At 34.1% G+C, this 5,782-nt stretch overlaps 1 protein-coding gene across 1 annotated transcript; it reads right to left on the bottom strand.

The window, feature by feature from the left end:
* Nucleotides 1-86: 86 nt before the first annotated feature.
* Nucleotides 87-2,667, bottom strand: LOC132042484 (desiccation-related protein PCC13-62-like). Its single transcript, XM_059433011.1, has 3 exons — nt 2,163-2,667; nt 1,673-1,898; nt 87-897 (listed from the first exon to the last, which is right to left on the bottom strand). Exons 1-3 carry the CDS (start codon nt 2,504-2,506, stop codon nt 514-516), a joined length of 954 nt encoding a protein of 317 aa, XP_059288994.1. The 5' UTR covers nt 2,507-2,667; the 3' UTR covers nt 87-513.
* Nucleotides 2,668-5,782: the final 3,115 nt, after the last annotated feature.

Raw genomic sequence — 5,782 nt, 5'->3', positions numbered from 1 at the left:
ACGGAAGTAAAGCAACCGTAGAAAATTCTATAAATATAAGAAATATGGAAAAAAGTAGCAATAACTAAAGCAAACTAAGACGATAATCGAAGTACAAGAAACATCAGATAGTAACAGAAATCGAAAGACAAGAAACTACAAAATAAAACTACACCTACTAATATGAGGGCTACCCAAGACAGAGAAACAGAAAATCGTACGTCAAATAACCGAAGAGGAAAGAGAGAGAGGGGGAGAGAGAGAGAGAGAGAGAGCCCTGAAAAGAAAATAAACGTACCAAATAAATGGTTATGAAGAACAATGCATCAAAATAAAACCTAGAAAGTAACATAAAGCACAAAACAACGTGCTTCTTCTTAATTATATCTTAAAAGCTCATGTTATTCCTTCTTCCTCTCTTTTCTTTTTTCCTTCATTTTTTCCTACCGCTTGTGGCTATCTTCTCTCCAGTAGTATTAATTAAGCACTGTTTTGCTCGCAGGCATAACTGGAGAAACATAGCTTTTAGTCTTTTCATTTCTTAGTCTTTCGAAGATGAGATTTGGCAATCCGACCATCCCCTCCCTTGGGATAAAATCCGCCAGGTTCATTCTCCTTGCCCGTTCCATACACTATCCGGAGTATTTCCTCAGGAGTACGGTCATAGGCAAGAGAGTGTCTGTCTCCAGCCAACAAATTCCCTTTTAACTTTGCTTCCGCACCGTCCTTTGGTTTCACAATGAGGCCCTCATCCTTCAATCCTCGATGTCCTAGCTTGTTCCTTAGCTTTGATATCCGGCTCGTGAACTCAGCCACTGTTATCCCGTAAGGCTCCACTTTCTCTGTTGCTCTCTCGTAAAGCAACGTCCTTAGAACTGCATCTTGACCTGATTCCACTCCCAATAACCCCGCTGCTAACTGCATATATTTACATATGTACATGTGGTCATTATTATATTCCATTAGTTTGAAATGAAAATAAGCAAAAAGAACATTTATGATCAACACTAGAACTGCATAAGTTTTAGGGGTGGTGTTGTTCTAGCAAAGGATGTTTAAAATCACTCTAGAGTATATTTTGGTAATGATAGTAAGTTATTTCAGAAAAATATTATCCATAAGAAAATCATTTTGTGTTTTGTTTACCTTTCTCCAAAGAGGAGTAATGACTTTTCTTGCTTGTGGACGTAAATGATTTTCTTTAAATCATTTAACTTGTTATTATTATCTGCTCCTACTAACCTGAGACATTATTAGTAATCTCTATAACTCAAATTTTCTTATCAAAACACTCTTCGATTTGCTAACATTATTATTAATCCTTAATTTATATATTTTTTTAAGTATTTTCACTCACAAACCAAACATCTCATGAGAAATTATTTTCAGTTGTTACTAATACACGTATACTTCTTGTAATTGAAACAGAAGACTAACAATGTAATAAATCCAGCATTGGATCGACTTGTTTGAAGACGTGAAAGTACAATTTGTGACGTACATAGGAACTTGCTAGCAAGTCAAATGCTTCGTTGTCAATTTTCCTTTTGAGAGGCATAAAGCCTAAAAGAATCATAAAAAGTAATTGAAGATTTTACGGGCCAAGGAAATTAACTGCATCAAATCATGTCTAACCCAACGAAGAACATTTAATTTGACCCTTTTTTGGTGAAATTAATGTAGATTCAATTACCTTTTTAGCAGTAGGACTCAAGAGTTTAGGATTAGCTCCAACATATCCGGTGAGCCCAACATAAGGAACAACATAAGATGCAAGAAGAAAGTTAATGTCATTAGCATAGGGATTGAAAGGTGGTTCTAGAGGATGTCCAAATGCATCGTTCATCACTGTGCCAAATGATTCTGCGCTAAGATTTAACAACGGTCTTGGAAATCCAGCTACTGTCTTCTTAATCGCCCTGCATATCAATCGTTAATTATTTCATTAACCTTTTATATGTTATGCATAAACATATATTGTATTTGTATGAATGGTATGACAATAGTTCATTAGGGATCTAACTTGCCAAAATCTATAGATTTTCATGTATGAATTTAACCTTTAGTAACACTTTTCTATGATCATAGATTCTAACAAATTGACACTATATGCTCATTTATTAACTATGTTTAGGGTGACCCCTTAAGTATATATATTCATAGATTGACGAGATGAAATAAACCTCAAATGACCAACTTCTTGGAAACCAAATTGCACAATAACATCTCTTATGAAAGGGCTAAGTTTGGCTACTCTGGCACCGATAGGTGGTGGCCCGCCCGCAGCAAGGTTTGGTGAAAAGCTATCCAACCCACGGCCAAAAGCTGCCCACAAGAAAAATTCAGCTTCTAAGTATTCTAAATTCAATGGAAACTCTAGTAAATCCACGTCTGATTTTGGTACATGACAATCAACATTATATTGATTCATAAAGAATTCATCAGCTGCCTCAGTGGCATAACTTAAACTTGGTAACAGTAGTAGTAGAGGAAGAAAAAAAAGTATAGAAAAGTTAGCTAGTTTCATGGTGACCGCAAAGTAACAAAAAATGGCGGTGGTGGAAGGTTAAGAAAATGCAAAATACAAAAAGAAAAAAATGCTAATAAAGTCAGAAGAGAAGTGCAGGAATATATAGCTAAGTTTTAAATTTTATGTGTTAGTAATTTTTATTCTTCAGACATGGTATGACTTATTAGGCGTTGGCCCTGTTGAAATATATATATATATATATAGACTTTAGGAAAGGGTCTCCAAATATTAAAGAGAAGGACAGATGCAAACAAAAGAGAGAGTCAAATTTTCTGAAAGCAAGGTGGGAAGAGGTGTAGTTGAGAAGGATTTGGATCATCCTTTAGTTGCAATTTTGGTGGAGCTTCATATCAAAGTTGACGTCTTCATGCTTGCTCTCTCTCTCTTATTTTTTTTAATAAAAAAATAATAATTATGCTAATCAAACCTCAAAAGTTAGGATTGTGCCTTATAAGACCGTTATAATTCAGAAGATAACTTAAGACCCAAATGTTTAATGTTTTAATGTTGCCAACAATAACTGAGAAAGAAGTAGTATATTAACATTTCGAATTTCCTTTTTATTCATGCCAAAAGTAGAACTACACTATACAACAACATACCCAGTAGAACCACACTATGAAGGTAAAAAATAATTTGAGCAAAATTTTCCTCACACAAACATTGCTCTGTTAGCCTGTCCGATAGCATCCTAGGAAGCTCAATTGAAATGAATTCCAATTCTATCTAATTCGATTCAGAATTAGTTCGAGGACTCAAGGCCAACTTATAATTAGAAAAGCTTTAAATTATGAAAGATAAGTGCTACAGTATAACTATTCGATGGTCCAAGCTTAAGTTCAAGAGAGGTGGATTGAACCCAAATTATAGCCAAATAAATAAGAAAAGAGGTGCCTAAAGCGGGCCTAAAAAGTGGAGCCCACTTACGAGCAAGTTAAGCGCACAACTTGGCACTTGCCCTTGATTCTAGACGCCTAAATTGGAGCCTTATGCAACCACTTCCTTTAATTTTATGAATTCATAAAACTTTTCTTATTTCTTTTCTAGTTAGTTATAAAATGTAATGCGAACACATTCAAATATTTTGTTATTTCTTTTTTCTAGGTTGTTTGAATTGCTTTTCCTTTCCTAAGGATATTGAGTTTCTTGTTCTAAGGATGTTGGATATTAATTTAGCAAAACAATCCTCTCAGGCTTTCGCTTCCTGATGTTGTGGGAAGTTTGACATAGGCCCCTACCTTATATATTAATTAACAAATGAATTAGTACAACAAGGAAGGGGACATGAACCTTACCTCATCAAAAATGAATGTTTAACTAATTCATTCTCAGAAACCTAGAGGAGAAGACAAACATCAATAAGATGTACAATTCTACGCCTACTCAAAATACATGCCAAAACTAGCAAACAAAGAAGTTGGCCTCATCATAACTAGTACTAAAATTAGGTAACCTCCATTTATCCAATTAAAAAGGACCTTTTGCATTTCAAGGAAGCTGGTATGAGTTAATCCCGAAGATAGAAGACAGCTTAGTTGAATAATTTACAACTTAATTAGCTTTTCTATAGCAATGGATCATGGAGACATTGGCCTACTTCATAACCTGTGCAGTAACATCAATTACCTAATGCACCATTGAATAGATCCATCCTTTAGCATATTAGTAATAATATGTGAGTCTAGCTCTAATACTATGTTGTTGTATCCATGCTAAATGCACTACTGAACACCAAATTTGGCTATTAATTCCTCACACATAATCAGTATTAACTTTAATTCATTGTGTATTAGGCTTATTCCAAGGTACCCTTGTATATCTAAGAATGTGTCTCAATCTTTCCACTACATCACATGTGTCCTTAAGGGAGAGATTCCAGTTGCATTTACGAAAAGCCATATTTATAGCAATTAGAATGGTTCATAAAACTTGCTACCGTAGTTCATACAAATGAAAGTTTTTTATCTCCATATTTACAAGTACAAAAGTCTTTTGATTTGGCAAAATACAACTATTGGGATAACCTGATTCAAATCTTGTAAACACTACTGTTAGAATTCACCCTCCACCAATTATGAAGAACTCCTCTAATGTGTAAGAATTGATGTCTAATGTACAAAGAGGCACCAAAGAAATTCCACATACTTACAACAATTTGACTCTCAACAAACATGTTGAATAATTTTACTGAGGATTATCTGGAGAACATATGATTTTCAAACCTAGTGAGAACCTCATCCTTAGGTAACTTTCCTAGGATAACTATCCAAAATAAAGGAGATTGTGAAAGGGATATTTGGGTTTCATACCTTTCTAATAAAACAGCTTTTGTTAGTGTTACTTCTAATGGAGGCCCAGCAATGTTGTTGGACAATTCTCCTTTCTCACTGAGGGTCTAAATAGAGTAATTAGGACTAGATAAGTGCCTCTTTCTATAGTGTTAATATGTTGTGATATCTGAGTAGATAGAAAATGATTCAACTTTTCATGATCCCATAAACTCCCTCGATCCCAAAAAAGATTTTCTTAGTTTGACTTGACACAAAATTTAAGAAATAAAGGAAGACTTCTGAAATGTGTGGTCCAAAACAAGCCTTAGATATTTGTGTGGCTGTAAACCATCTCATAAAGTTAAATTGTTTCTATGCCAATCTTTTTGGGACATACTAAAAAGGAAATGAAGATAATCTTTTTGGGACGGAGGGAGTATTAAAGAAAGCAATCCTTAAGCTTAATCTTGCTAGATTTTTTTCCAGTTTGTTGGAGGCTGGGAAAACTCCTTTGTTAATACCTCCTTCCTCCTCGTATAAGCATAGTTTAGCTCATGAGCTCCAATTGTAGTTATTTTTATCCCCTATAGATTTCCCGTGGAAGTTAGCTAAGATTTTCTCCAAAAGAGTAAGAGTATCTTTAGGAGGATTCATAGCAGACATTATATATATAGACATAGAATGAAGGACAGGTTTTCATGAAAAATATTTTTCAAGAAAATAAGTGAAAAACTCACTTATTTTTTTGGAAAACATTTTTTATGAAAAATATTTTCCTTTCATACCGTACACACTCTAAATGAAGCAAATTAGACAAAGACTGTAGGTATATCAGGTATAAATATATTAGGCCTGTCGTTTGACTTTGGAAAGCCAAATTATGTAGTTCAGGCAATCTTTTTAATTTCAAATGCAACTTCCTTTTTTTTTAATTTTTTTTTTCAACAATTTTAAGCGCATATATCTAAAACAAAAAATTGCGTGGATTGCCCTTCATATGGAC

Source organism: Lycium ferocissimum, unplaced genomic scaffold (assembly GCF_029784015.1).
Source record: "Lycium ferocissimum isolate CSIRO_LF1 unplaced genomic scaffold, AGI_CSIRO_Lferr_CH_V1 ctg1562, whole genome shotgun sequence".
Lineage (NCBI taxonomy): Eukaryota > Viridiplantae > Streptophyta > Magnoliopsida > Solanales > Solanaceae > Lycium > Lycium ferocissimum.
The sequence above is the reverse complement of the archived record's forward strand: the minus strand, read 5'-3'. Positions and strand labels throughout refer to the sequence as shown.